At 43.5% G+C, this 14,801-nt stretch overlaps 1 protein-coding gene across 1 annotated transcript in view; it reads right to left on the reverse strand.

Moving 5' to 3' along the window:
* Positions 1 to 7,694, reverse strand: part of TNFRSF21 (TNF receptor superfamily member 21) — a 179,043-nt gene extending 171,349 nt beyond the window's left edge. Inside the window, exon 1 of the mRNA XM_082251677.1 lies at positions 7,398 to 7,694. Coding sequence (XP_082107803.1) covers positions 7,398 to 7,454 — 57 coding nt within the window. The 5' untranslated portion in view covers positions 7,455 to 7,694. The remainder of the gene's footprint in view (positions 1 to 7,397) is intronic.
* Between the last annotated feature and the right edge of the window lie 7,107 nt (positions 7,695 to 14,801).

A 14,801-nucleotide genomic window follows, 5' to 3' on the forward strand; every position in this document is an offset into this window, starting at 1 on the left:
TGCCGGATTACTCCAAGCACACCCTCCAACAACGAAGAGAGCTCTCCACCATCACCAAAGCCCTCCGTAACCACAAGGTTATGTATAAATGGAAGTATCCCGCTAAGCTGAGCATCACCCGCGAGGGTTCCTCCCACCTAGTTACCTCTGTGGACAGCGGTATGCGACTTCTGCGTGAATGGGGGATTGTCCCGCAAGACTCCCCACAACACCAGCCTATGGATCGACAACCCCCGGCCGCCAACTATGGCCATGTTTCTCCTGACTGGCAGACGGCCCGCTCCAGACGCCATAACAAGCATAGATGGTAACTACGGGATGTCGTCAGTGCTCGAATAAACCATCAGTCTCCCTGGGCACCCTGTTGGGTACATGTCAACGTACCTATCCCCTGCTAGAAAAGGCAGCACTTGCTGCACGGGCCGTGACAGGTCCATCCTTTTAATCCCGTTTTTGTTTTTGTTTCTACACTTACAATGTTTTAGTTTTGGCTTCTGTTCAACCATCCAAGCTGACATACCTATACAGCTCGCACTCTCTTGTTTTCCAGTACAGCACCCGTTTTCGGAATCTAGGACACTAGTCCATGTTCGTGGAGTCCATCGTCACCTACCCGAATACCATAGCTCACCTTCTAATTGTATTGTGATTAATATTGGTGATTATATATATATATATATATATTTATAAAAGCTGATACAGAAATGATATTCCTTTTGGCACAATATCACGACACTTTATTGCACCTCAGCACCGTATTGTTTTTTATATATTTATTGTGATTGTTATTGGTGGTTTTTTTTATTTAATTTACGTATTTATTATCCTATCAGCATCATACCTCTCATTGATATGAATAATTTATAGTACACCATTGTATATCCCTATTGGCAGCGCCAATTCCCTACCCCTTATATACACAATTCATGACATATTAACATGAGAAAGTTGTATATAAAAGAAGAAAGATTGTGGCATACCTAGAGTATTTGACACCCAGGACAGATAACTTTTCAATAACCCCCCCCCCACAGCTGCTCTGCATGACAGAAATATTTCCAGTACTAGTCATGAAATGAAAAAAAAAAAAAAAACACCAGTACAGTGTACCTTTCCTCTGTCAGTTGAAAATGTCTCCCATACATTGATAGACAAGTGATCAATCCACATACACGAACCTGACAAGGAACCCCCTAGCAAAATGCTGAAGATACCCTAGTGTTCCATAAACCCTGTGTGAGAAAGGATGGTATAGAGCAGCCTTTCAATTTTTTTTATTTTTATTTTTTATTTTTTTTTTTTAACATGGAGGAACCCTTGAAGTTAAAATTAACTTTCTCAGGGAATCCCTGCTAATATTTGCTTCATCTACAGTGAGTTAAACATTTAGAAATAAAATAAATAATAAATGAAAAATAAGAATTTGTGTTTGACTACTATATGCAATAAACATATTCTGGAATAAAAATGACATAAAACAAACATTTATAAAAATAACGACAAGAAAAGATGCCCAGACTGTGAAAAGGTTAGTGTACAGTGTACATTGGTGGCCTCTGAAGTGCCCCTTACGTTGATGGTAAATGAAGTGCTTCCTTAAAAGCAAGTAGCCAATGAGGTAACCTGGTAGTCAGTGGGACATTGACCCCATTACAGATGTGGTGAATGGGAAGAATGCCCCTTACAGCATTGCTCAATGGAAAGATTGGCTCCCTACAGATTGCTAAAGATCCAATTTGTGTCAATCGTTACTGATCTAAGAGGCGGAAATAGCTCATTACCCAAGGAGCCCCAAGCGACCCTTGAACATACCCCAGGGTTAAGGTTAAGAAAGGATGATTTTAAGTGGCCTTTCTCAACCTTTAAACCCCAAGAATATTTTTAAGGGCTTGGGGAACACTTAAATAATAAAAGTACAGCGCCAAAATAGCAAATACTGAAAAACACAGATTGTGGGTTTTACAAAGTCCAAATAATCATGTGAGACCAGTTGCTGAGATGCAGAAAAGAATGTAGAAAAGTCCAACACCATAGACAGGAACACAATCCTGATGGTCACCACGTGCACAAATGAGGTATTGCTCTTACCAGAACTGTAGACCCCCTGTTAAGGAAGGTCAACCAAGCCAGAAACGTAGAAATAACCACCAGGATAGGTCCACTCAGAATCCTGCACCAGATCCACCAGTATACTTCATCAAACATATGGTATCCTCAAAGGTTTAATGGCCTTGGATAATGGATGGTGTAGTCCCTCCAAAAAACAATTGCATGAGGGCTGGCGGTCTGACGCGTTTCGTCTTCGTCAGACGTTTTCAAAGGCAAAGCCCTCCACATGCAGCACGCTATTTGTAGTGTCCCCTCGTTGGAAATGCGGTAACGCACTTCCGCTTCCGGTATGCGATGACGCACTTCTGGTCGCGGCGTGCGTGACAACGCACTTCCGGTCCCGGCAAGAAGCGCAATGAAGCACTTCCGCCCAACCTTGCAGTGACCAGAAACGATCAGATGAGGCACAACCGCAGGCCATAATCCACCTGACCTGCACATCACTTCCGGAATAACAAGTCAGAGGGAAATGACACAGGCTAAGTGGTGCACCACCAAGATCGTCAAACACATTGTCACTGATTTCACTGAAAGCTATACCATTAGAATTAGCAAGAACAAAATTAACCCATTTAGTAAATGAATTCATATGCAAACAAATGAATCAATATACAATCGACAAGCCCACAAAAAAAATACCCCCTAGGTGGCATGTAAGACAAAACACTAAATGAACTTGAAAAAAATCATATAAGATATAATAAATAATACATCTCATAGGATAAATAAAATGTCACATATTATATGGCGAATGATACATTGGGGAACCCTTACCAAAGTCAATTTATCAGGAGTCAATGGGTACAATGTCTCTTGTAGTGGTGGTCAGTAGGAAGAACCTATAAAACCCTTACAGTGTTGGGTAGAATGCCCCAAAGGGTAACTAATCTGAGAGGGAAAAATTGTTAATTTCCAAAAGGAACCCCAAGCAACCTTTGAGACCTTCTATGGAACCTTGGTTTAGAAAAAATTATCTAGAGCAGCTATTTTAAACCTTTATGACCCCAGTGGGGCCCCTAACATATTTTTCAAGTCCTGCACTGTACAATATAAAGCTTAACGAGATTCTCTGTGGTAAATGTTGTTCCCCTGTACTACTTATGCTTAACTTTTTATGATGGCATATTTTTTTACCCAATAAAATATTTAAACAAGAAAATAGATTTCAAGTCTTGGAGAATTCACATTAAAATCAATTTATCAGGAGTCAATTGATAAAGCACCGCTTGCATTGGTGGTTAATGTGAAGAACGAAACCCTTACATTGGTAGTCTGAATGCCCCAGAGGGTTACTAATCTGAGGCAGAAATTTCTCATTGTCTAAAAAAACCTTTGAAGATATCGTAGGGTTCCACTGAACTCTAATTGAGAAAGGGATATCTACAGCAGCCTTCCCCAACATTTTTACCCCAGAGGGGTCCCTAAAATAAATTTCAGGTCTCTGGAACCCTTACTAAAACCAATTCATGGAGGTCAGTAGGAAGAATGCAACCCTTTCGGGTCAGATGCCCCAAAGGGATACTTACATGGTAGAAGCATAACTTGCCCATTGCCTCAAGCCTTGTACACACGTACTGATCGTCGGCCGAACGATCGGCCGTCTTTTGTCCAGGGCTGTCGTGTCTGTTGAAAACTGCAAAAGACTGCACACGAATTTTGTCGGCCAACAACAGCCGACTGCAGAAGTGATGTCATGTGATGGTTAACTTTCCTTGTCTTTTTTCTTTTCTGAGCATGCCCAGTCTTGCTAATCTGCTGTTTGTCGCCTGAAATCTGTACTGACTGGCGAACAATCGGCCGTTCTGGTGTTGGCCAACAAAAATTTTAATGCTTGCACGACAGATTCTGTTCGGCCGAAAATGCGCTGTCGGCTGTCAGAAGCATCATACTAACAAGCCTACAATCAGCCGATCAGTCGTCGGCCGAATATTTACGGCCGACAATCGGTACGTGTGTACGGGGCATAAGGAATCCCTAGAAAGCTTGAGGAAACTTTAGACTTCCATGGAACACTAGTTGAGAAAAGGACGATTTGAATAGCCTTTCGCAATCTTCATACTCCAGATCTCAGAAAAACCTTACTAAAGCCAATTTATCAGGGATCAGTGGGATATATGCTTCTTGCAATGGTGGGCAGTAGGAAGAACACAACCCTTACAGAAGTGATCAGAATATCTGAAAAAGTTACTAATCTGAAAGACAAATTGTTAATTGTCCAAGCAGACTTTCTCAACCATTTTATCCAAGTGGAACCCTAAAATAAATTAATTTTCAAGTCTCCGGGAACCCTAAGCAACCTCTAGAGGAAATTTAGAATTGCAAGTAACCGTGGCTTGAAAAGGATGATTTAGAACAGATCTTCTCAACCTTTTTACCCCTGTAAAGTACAGGAATTTAGTGTTGTGAAGTCCTAAGATGCCAGTAGGACATCTTCAATAATAACCTTAACATTTTTGGGGCTTTAAATCTGGCTTGATCAGAGAAACCCTAAAATAATTTCCAGGTCTGTGGGGGGGGGGGGACCCTTACTAAAACCATTTTATCAGGGGTCAATGGGATAAAAGCACCTTACATTGGTGGTCTGTAGAAAGATTTCAACTATTAAAGTGGAGTGCAAACTACAATCTAAAAAGATCATTGATGTCATTCCTGGATTTATGTGGGTACCAGTCTTAGGTCAAAGAATCCCTAGTTAATCTCTGGATAAACAATGCTGATTAAGGGTGATCTAGAGAACTCTCTCTCATCTATTTCACCCTAGAGAAACCCCTGAAATAATTTTCAAGTCCCAAAGAAGCAGAACACCCAGCAACCTCTAAGGGAACTCTATTACTCTTCCATAGAACCCTGGTTTATAAAGAATGATCTAGGAGAAGCCTCAACTGTTTCACCCCAGAGGAACACCTGCATTCATTTTCAGATATCTAACAATTTCCGGAGGAACCCTGGCTAAAGCCCCGTACACACGAGTCGAAACTTGGCCGGGAATTTTCGTCCGACGACCGATCTGCCGATTTTCGGCTTGTTAGTATGATGCTTCCGACAACCGACTCCGACTTTCCGGCCGAAAAAATTCTGGTGTGCAGGCTATAAAATTTTTGTCCTCCGTCAAAACTGCTGTTTTGCTGTCAGTACAAATTTCGACAGGGAAAAATCTTATGAGCAAGTCTGGGCATGCTCAGAGAAGAAAACGCAAAGAAAGCAAACCAACACATGACATCACTTCTGAAGTAGCGGGAATGCTGGAAAATTCGTGTGCAGTCTAGAGCACATTCCAACCAACAGACACCACTCTGGACAAAAGACGGACGACTGGTCGGCGGAAATTTGTTGCGTGTGTACTAGGCTTTAGAATGGATGATCTAGAGAAGCCTCTCAACCATTTCACCCCAGAGAAACAACTAAAATAATTCAGGGAACCCCCAGCAACCTCTGAAGGAGCTCTGGATTCTATGGAACCCTGGCTGAGAAAAGATGATCTAGAAAAGCCCTTCTCATCCCCCCAGAGGAACATCTAAAATAATAAATTAAAATAATTTTCAGGTTTCCTGGAAACAGAACCTCTGGAAAAACTCTAGGATTCCATGGAACCCTGGCTTAGAAAGGATGATCTAGAGAAGATTCTTTCAACATTTTCACCTCCAGAGGAAACTCTGGCAAGCAGAACACAAAGCAAACTCTGGAGGATCTCTAAGATTCCATGGAACCCTGGCTAGGGAAGCCTCCCAATCTTTTCACCCCTGAGGAACACCTAAAATAATTTACAGGTTTCTGGAAACCTTTAGCAACCTCTGTAGGAACACTGGCTTTCTCAGCCAACCATTTTACCCAAGAGGAACCCCTAAAAACAATCATTTTCAGATCTCCTGGAACCTGCAGCAACCTCTGGAGGAACTCTAAAACTCCACAGAACCCTGGCTGAGAAAGGTTGATCTGGAGAAGCTTTTCTCAAGCCTTTCCACTCCTATAGAGTATAGGAATTTAGTGTTGTGTACTCCTGAGACCCTAGTAGAACATCATCACTGATAGCCTGGACTTGGAATGACCCTTTTGGGGTGGTAAATAGCAGGTTATCAGAGGAACTACATCGGGTAGATGACTTTTCTGAGGACCAGCAAACAATCAGGAGGTATTTCCTGAGATCAAACACATAGGATGTGGTAATCATGGAAGCCAGTGAGGGACACCTACCACCCTAGGGCTAATTGCTGAACCGATGCAGCCTCATGTAAGCATGCCACCAGTGTGATCCGGGTGTTGGTACCCTGCTGGTGTCTCGGCACCTGCACCAATGATAAATAGAGTGACACCATGAATTCTAGGTGGATGGAGTGAGAGAGGGGGGTGTGGGCAGCACATGGGGGGATCCTGGCACTGCACATGGGGGGGATCCTGGCACTGCACATGGGGGGGATCCTGGCACTGCACATGGGGGGGATCCTGGCACTGCACATTGGGGGGGATCCTGGCACTGCACATTGGGGGGGATCCTGGCACTGCACATTGGGGGGGATCCTGGCACTGCACATTGGGGGGGATCCTGGCACTGCACATTGGGGGGGATCCTGGCACTGCACATGGGGGGGGATCCTGGCACTGCACATGGGGGGGGATCCTGGCACTGCACATGGGGGGGGATCCTGGCACTGCACACGGGGGGGATCCTGGCACTGCACATGGGGGGGGGATCCTGGCACTGCACATGGGGGGGGATCCTGGCATTGCACATGGGGGGGATCCTGGCACTGCACATGGGGGGGGGATCCTGGCACTGCACATGGGGGGGGATCCTGGCACTGCACATGGGGGGGGATCCTGGCACTGCACATGGGGGGGGATCCTGGCACTGCACATGGGGGGGGATCCTGGCACTGCACATGGGGGGGGATCCTGGCACTGCACATGGGGGGGGGATCCTGGCACTGCACACGGGGGGGATCCTGGCACTGCACATGGGGGGGGGGATCCTGGCACTGCACATCGGGGGGGGGGATCCTGGCACTGCACACGGGGGGGATCCTGGCACTGCACACGGGGGGGGGGGATCCTGGCACTGCACATGGGGGGGATCCTGGTACTGCACATGGGGGGGATCCTGGCACTGCACATGGGGGGGATCCTGGCACTGCACATGGGGGGGGGATCCTGGCACTGCACATGGGGGGGGGATCCTGGCATTGCACATGGGGGGGGGGGTCCTGGCACTGCACATGGGGGGATCCTGGAACTGCACATGGGGGGGGGGATCCTGGCACTGCAGGAGGAGGGGCACAGCTAGTGGTACTTACAGCCAGAAGGCACACCGCCCGGGTGCCGCAGCCGTTCCTCCGCTGGGGAGCACCCATGGCTAGGCTGTCAGCCGTTCCGGGAGCTGGCTCATGCCCTGTCAGCCTCTCATCAGCAGAATCCCCGCTGGCACACGGGGGGCCGGAGCCTCGGCAGGGCTGGCTGGGTGCGGGGAGGGACGCAGGGCTGTGTCTGGAAGGCGCTCGGGCTGCTGGCCATCGCTGAGACAAAACACGGCACTACCAGCCACCGGCTCCGACTGCAGATGGAGGATGAGCTGTCACTGACAGGGAGCTGGGGAGGAGGGGCCGGAGAGGGAAGGACCCGCCCACACCGCCAGAACAATACACGGCAAGGGAACGCCCATCGCATGACGTCACGGCCAGAGAGCGAGCGCGCCCGGGACCGTCCGCCGTGTCATCTCATCATCACCGCTAGAGGGGGATCGGCACCGACCAACAACCGATCTCCGTGTGCGATCGGCACCGACAACCGATCAGTTTGTCACATGTGAACACCCGATTTGTGTGTGTGATCGGCTGCATGAACTAGGCCATGTGGGGGGGGGGGGGGGGGCAGTGATGTCAGGTGATAGATCGTACGGAATGTGTCATAGAGGGACAGAATAGAGAAATTGATTGATTTACTGGAGATAACACGAGAGAGGATAGAGATGTGAATCTGATGGAAGTCTGTCAGGTTCAGCAGGGACGATCAGTGTGTGTGTGTGTGTGTGTGCCCCCCTCCCCCATTACACAGAAGCCGATCATTGAAACAACTTCTGTCCAAGGCACATGCTGGGAAACTTGTCAATCAGTGTGTTCTGTCCCAGTACAATGTCCTGTCCGATAAATAGATCCATAACAGATAGATGACAGGCAAAGAATCAGATCAATAACAGATAGATAACACACAGATAAATAGATAACATATAGATTAGTAAAATAGATCGATAACAGGCAGATAAATAGATTGATAACAGATAGAAAACAGGCAGATACCTGGATCAATAACAGATAAATAGATAGATAACAGATAGATAACATGCATATAAATAGATCAATGATAGATTGATAACACATAGATAACAGATAGATTAGTAACACACAGATAGATAGATGGATAACCGATAGATAACACGCAGATAAATAGATTGATAAAACACATAAATATATAAATAACAGATAGATTAGTAACAAATAATGTTATCAATGGATATATGATAAATAGATCAATGGATTAATAACACACAGATAAATAGATTGATAACTGATAGATAAATAACACACAGATAAACAGATCGATAACAGATAGATTTATAACACACAGATAAATAGATCGATAACAGATAGATGGATAACAGGCAGATAAATAACACACAGATAAATAGAGCGTTAACAGATAGATATATAACAGATAGATGGATAACAGATAGATAAATAACACACAGATAAATAGACTGATAACAGATAGATATACGTATAACAGATAGATGGATAACAGATACATAAAAAACACACATAAACAAATCGATAACAGATAGATAAATAACACACAGATAAACAGATTGATAAGTGCCCATTCACACAGGGGCGACACGACTTGCTGAGGCGACCTGTGAAGTCAATGCAGGTCGCTCCAGGTCGCCCCAAAGTAGTACAGGACCCTTTTTCTAAGTCGCAGCGACTTGTGTGGCTCCTTTTAGAACGGGTCCTGTGCTAATCAATGGCAGGCGACCCACGGCGACTTGTCAGGCGACCAAGTCGCGCTAGTGTGAATGGGGTCTAACAGATAGATAAATAACATACAGATAAATAGACCGATAACAGATAGATAAATGACACACAGATAAATAGACCGATAACAGATAGATAAATGACACACAGATAAATAGACCGATAACAGATAGATAAATGACACACAGATAAATAGACCGATAACAGATAGATATACGTATAACAGATACATGGATGACACACAGATAAATAGACCAATAAGAGATAGATAAATAACACACAGATAAACAGATTGATAACAGATAGATGGATAACAGACAGATAAATAGATCGATAACTGATAGATATATAACAAATTGATAGATAACACAGATAATTAGATCAATGACAGATAGATTAATAATAGATAGATAACATGCAGATAAATAGATCAATGACAGATACATACAGTAAATAACACACAGATAACAAATGGATAGATAATAGATAGATAGCAGGCAGATTGTTGACAGATAGATAAATAGAAAGATAAGGGATAGATTAATAAAGTATATTGTAGAGGGAAAGAAAAAGATGAAATATTTTAGAGAAAGATATAAAAGAAACCAATAAACTGTCTGATAGATAAGAGGTAGATAGACAATACTATGCAGAGAGAACATAGAGATGGTAGTGACGAGAGATAGAAAAATGAATAGACAGACAGAACACAGAGAGTGAGATAAGCAGAAATTTACAGATAAAACCAATTATATTGTACAAAGAGAGAAAGATTGATTAGATAGATATAGTGGAGAGAGATATATTTTAGATTTATACTGTATACATAGAAATAGATAAACTGTACTTTACATACAGATCTGTAAATATACAAAGAGATGGAGTTAGTCGGCCATTGACAGATCACAATTTAACCAGCTCAGCAGGAACTGACTGAATTGTATTCCGTCTATGGGCAGGCTGGTTATACTGAAGTCATTTTTTCAATCAACTTCAGTACAAACCAGCCTGTCTGCTTTTTTTCCTCACAATCACTGCTAGTGACTATAGGCACCAGCAGTGATCATTGTATTCTGCTAGTGACTATAGGCACCAGCAGTGATCATTGTATTCTGCCAGTGACTATAGGCACCAGCAGTGATCATTGTATTCTGCCAGTGGCTATAGGCACCAGCAGTGATCATTTTATTCTGCCAGTGGCTATAGGCACCAGCAGTGATCATTGTATTCTGCCAGTGGCTATAGGCACCAGCAGTGATCATTTTATTCTGCCAGTGGCTATAGGCACCAGCAGTGATCATTGTATTCTGCCAGTGGCTATAGGCGCCAGCAGTGATCATTGTATTCTGCCAGTGGCTATAGGCACCAGCAGTGATCATTGTATTCTGCCAGTGACTATAGGCACCAGCAGTGATCATTGTATTCTGCCAGTGGCTATAGGCACCAGCAGTGATCATTGTATTCTGCCAGTGGCTATTGGCACCAGCAGTGATCATTGTATTCTGCCAGTGACTATAGGCACCAGCAGTGATCATTGTATTCTGCCAGTGACTATAGGCACCAGCAGTGATCATTGTATTCTGCCAGTGGCTATAGGCACCAGCAGTGATCATTGTATTCTGCCAGTGGCTATTGGCACCAGCAGTGATCATTGTATTCTGCCAGTGGCTATAGGCACCAGCAGTGATCATTGTATTCTGCCAGTGGCTATAGGCACCAGCAGTGATCATTGTATTCTGCCAGTGGCTATAGGCACCAGCAGTGATCATTGTATTCTGCCAGTGGGGAAGGCTCCCTGCCAGCAGAACACAATAACGTAGTGGGAGGGATTCTCCCATCAACATTGTCTGTGTTGATGGTGGGAATCGGGTTGAAGGAAAGAAATTGCATAATGTATGGCCTGCTTTACAGATTTGATATCTATGGGGGAGAATGATACAAAGGATAGATAGAAGTGTAGATAGAATATACTATTCTGCACAGGAGATTGTTTATCTATAGAGAGATAACCCAGATAGATCTGTAAATATACACAGAGGGGGAAATAGAGAGTGACGGATTTGATAACCTTCTTTTATGTAGAGAGATATAATACAATCAGATAGAAAATCTGCAGTCCTGTTTTTATTGATGATCCTTAAAGTGTGTACAGGTGTGTAAAGGTTGCATTATATTACATTTACACTTCTTTTTTTCCTGAGAAGGACTAATCACCCCAAACATTATCCTGATGGGAGTAGCTCCTGGAATCTGTATAGATGTGCCTATAAAGGGGTTCAAAGCACACCATGGCAGATGCCACTCAGATAACGTTCAGTTTTGGATGATGATGAAGCCAAATGTGTGCCAAGAAAACTCCCTTTAAAGTAGAACTAAAGGCAAAACTATTTTTTTTGTCAATTTTTTTTAATTTTGAATAGAGTAAGGAGGGTTATAACCTTTGTCAGTTTTTGTTTGCTGTCTGTACCCCATTTGTGAGATTTTCCTTCACTTCCTGTCCCATAGCCACAACAGAAGGGAGGGAATCCCTGGTTGTCACCTGAACTAGCATTTGGTGACAATCCGAAATGTGGGATTTTTTTTTCACTGTTGATAAGAGTAAACAGGACACATATAGAGGGTGAATCTCCCTAATGGGAACACAGACAGCAATTACAACCTGACAGGTGTTCTGATCTCCACTCTAAAAAGTTTTGTATTTAGTTATACTTCAGGCCATCATACCACCAGCCTGACAAGGAGGCACAGGACGGGGGGATTTATGCCATGTATGGCAATGGTTTTCCAATCGTCAGTCATATGGTCACCCAAGTCCCCTTTTATTTGCTTACAGAAGTGAGAGTCAGCACAGCAGATCTACAGGAATCAGAGCCAGCACAGCAGATCTACAGGAATCAGAGCCAGCACAGCAGATCTACAGAAATCAGAGCCAGCACAGCAGATCTACAGGAATCAGAGCCAGCACAACAGATCTACAGGAATCAGAGCCAGCACAACAGATCTACAGGAATCAGAGCCAGCACAACAGATCTACAGGAATCAGAGCCAGCACAGCAGATCTACAGAAATCAGAGCCAGCACAGCAGATCTACAGAAATCAGAGCCACCTGTAAAACACCTCTGAAAAGTGATCCACCACAGAGCATTTCCAGAGGAGCAACAAGCACTGCTACACTTATGAATGAGCCCTTAACCACTTTCCGCAAATCGACGTAGCCCTACGTCGGCTGCAAGAAGTGGTTGTACCGGGGTGATGCCTGCAGCTAGAGGCATCATCCCGATACCGTTTTTTAGAGCCGGTGTAACGTTAAAAAACCATACCCCGTGAAGAAACCATACCCTCGTCACTTCCGGTCTGAAACAGCTGAGCAGCGCAGTAGTGCGCATGCTCAGAGCCCCGGATACGTGATTGAAGAAGAAAGAATTTGAGAAGTGCGCATGCTCGGTGGGCATGAAATTATCACGGCACTGTTTCTAATGTTATACTTGCGGCGGGTACATTAAAACACTTCGGGTGCAACATAAATCATGTCCTGTCCTATCGCTGTAACTTCCCTCATCTCCGGTAATAAATATAAAAGCGGCGGCGGGTGTATGAGACGTAAATGTGACGGCGATCGCGGCTCCGTGATCCGCTTTTATATTTATTACCGGAGATGAGGGATGTTACAGCGATAGGAGAGGAGATGATTTATGTTGCACCCGAAGTGTTTTAATGTACCCGCCGCAAGTTTAACTACCGTGAGAAATCCATACCCTCCGTAGCGGAACCGGAAGTGACGAGGGTATGGTTTTCTCACGGGTATGGTTTTTTCACGGAACACCGGCAGTCGGCTTTCAGGTGGTAACCCCCGATCCCTCCATAAAGAGTAGCTGTCACAAGGGATGTTTTCATTGCTTATGACAGCCATAAAAGTGATCACATTTTTTTTTAATTTTTTTAAACCTGTGCTAAAATAAAAAAAAGTAAATAAAATAAATAGGAAAAAAAAAATTTAAAGCGTCGCCGCGAGCCCGAGCACGAAAGAAAGCGTATACGGAAGTTGGCCCGCAAATGAAAGCGCTGTTCAAACCGCACACGTGAGGGATCGCCGTGATTGCCAGAGTGACAGCAATAATTAAACAAAAAAGAGCTACTCTGTAACTCTAAACTGGTAACCAATAAAACATTTTTAAAGCGTCGCCTTTGGAGATTTTTATGTACCGTATTTTGTCGCCATTTTGTGGGTGTGCGCAATTTTAAACCGTAACATGTTAGGTATCTATTTACTCGGCTTGACATCTTTCACAATATACAAAAAAATGGGCTGACTTTACTGTTTCGTTTTTTTTTTAAATTCAGTGAAATGTATTTTTTCCCAAAAAAATGGCGTTTGAAAGACCGCTGCGCAAATATTGCAATGACCGATTTTATTCTCCAGAGTCTTTGCTAAAAAAAAATATATATATATATATATATATATATATATATATATATATATATATATATATAATATTTGGGGGTTCTAAGTAATTTTCTAGCTAAAAATACAGATTTTAACTTGTAAACAACAAATGTCAGAAATGGGCTCGGTCCAGAAGTGGTTAATCAAAAATGCACTCAAATTGTTAGTGTAACCAAACACGAGAGTGTAAGCTCACCACACACGTTGCAATCTGATTGTATAATCTCCTTTAGGCCTACTAACAACTATGTAATGTAAGGATCTGCATGATTTAATACACATTGATTGGATAGATTAGATAGGTCCTCATATTACATAGTTTTGGTAAACCTATACAAAAATTGTCTGGTCAGACTGTAACATATATGGTGACCCTGAGGCTGGTCATACACTATACAACATGATTGTACAATCTCCTTTATATTTACCAAAAGTGTGTAATAGGAGGACACATCTAAACAATCAATCACGTTTATAACAATACAGGCAGGCCTTTTACTACTGATGGTGGATCTAAAGAAGATTATACAGTCAGATTGTATAGTGTATGGCCACCTCAACAGAGATTGCACAATTTGATTGTATAGCATATGGGCAGCTTTACACACTTCCTGTCCTAGGGTGACAACTCTGCTCCTCCATAGATACAATGCAGTGAGTGAGAGTTGTCTCCTCAGGACAGGAAGCGTGTTACCAGCAGGATCATCGGGTGATAATAAAGGGAAAAGGTTGCATTATATTGCATTTACACTTATTTTTTATTTTTTTCGAGAAGGACTATTCACCCGAAACATTATCTTGATGTGAGTAGCTACTGAAATCTGTATATATGTGCCTATAAAGGGGTTCAAAGCACACCATGGCATTCAGATAACGTTCACTTTTGAATGATGATGAAGCCAAATGTGTGCCAAGAAAACTCCCTTTAAAGTAGAACTAAAGGCAAAACTGTTTTTCTCTATCATTCATTGACGGACGCAGTCTTCTGTTCTCAATAGCAGTAGGGTTATGCTGCCCCCTACAGGAGTAGGACACTAGGCAGAAAAAAGTTCTGGCTACGCCTATGGGCAGTCCCAGGGGGTATACCCTCTCTCCCTGCAATAGGATATCAGTTTTAATCTGCCTAGTCAGGAGTAAGGACCTAGTTCCTTGCTTGGATCTTTGGTCCTAACAAAAGTTTTTTCTAGCTAGTTTCTTCTACTTAGGTTTTTCACCATTTTCCTGT

The sequence above is a fragment of the Pelophylax lessonae genome (genome assembly GCF_965119305.1).
Source record: "Pelophylax lessonae genome assembly, chromosome: 3".
Taxonomy (NCBI): domain Eukaryota; kingdom Metazoa; phylum Chordata; class Amphibia; order Anura; family Ranidae; genus Pelophylax; species Pelophylax lessonae.